General features: G+C 59.2%; 1 protein-coding gene across 1 annotated transcript in view; it reads left to right on the top strand.

The window, feature by feature from the left end:
* Positions 1 to 108: 108 nt before the first annotated feature.
* Positions 109 to 644, top strand: part of LOC104501999 (collagen alpha-1(II) chain) — a gene marked incomplete at its 5' end in the record, with an annotated part of 1,114 nt that continues 578 nt past the window's right edge. The window contains 2 exons of the mRNA XM_010145903.1: positions 109 to 296; positions 585 to 637. Coding sequence (XP_010144205.1) covers positions 109 to 296; positions 585 to 637 — 241 coding nt within the window. The remainder of the gene's footprint in view (positions 297 to 584; positions 638 to 644) is intronic.

Below are 644 nucleotides of genomic sequence, written 5' to 3' on the forward strand. Positions count from 1 at the left end.
GCCCTCCTCTCCCTCTGCCCCAGCCCTGAGGACAGTGAAGTCTGCGATGCTCTTGGCTCTGACCTCCCAGACCTCACGTTCTCGCCCCATTTGCCCTCCCCACCACAGGAGACTACTGGATCGACCCGAACCAGGGCTGCACCTTGGACGCCATCAAAGTCTTCTGCAACATGGAGACGGGCGAGACCTGCGTCTACCCCAACCCCAGCAGCATCCCCAAGAAGAACTGGTGGACCAGCAAGACCAAAGAGAAGAAGCACGTCTGGTTCGCAGAGACCATCAATGGCGGTTTCCACGTAAGAGTCCCCTGGGGCTGGAGCGGGAAGGGAGGTTGAGCAGGGGAAGGCCTTGGGGTTGGGATGGCCTTCCATGGGTTGGGATGGTCTTTTGTGGGGTTGGGATGCCCTTCCGTGGGGTTCTGGTGATGGCCGTCCTACGAGGGCTGGCTGTTGGCTTTGGGTCAGTTGGGCCTCAGTTTTTGCAGCCATCTGGGACCGTGAAGCAGGGGAGTTCCCTTACCAAGCGGCTGGCAATAGGGCTGCGGTGACATGCCGAGTTTTTAACGTCTTGCCGCTTCCCTCCAGTTCAGCTACGGTGATGAAGACCTGGCTCCCAACACCGCCAGCATCCAGATGACATTTTTG

This window comes from Buceros rhinoceros, unplaced genomic scaffold (assembly GCF_000710305.1).
Source record: "Buceros rhinoceros silvestris isolate BGI_N320 unplaced genomic scaffold, ASM71030v1 scaffold29471, whole genome shotgun sequence".
NCBI lineage: Eukaryota > Metazoa > Chordata > Aves > Bucerotiformes > Bucerotidae > Buceros > Buceros rhinoceros.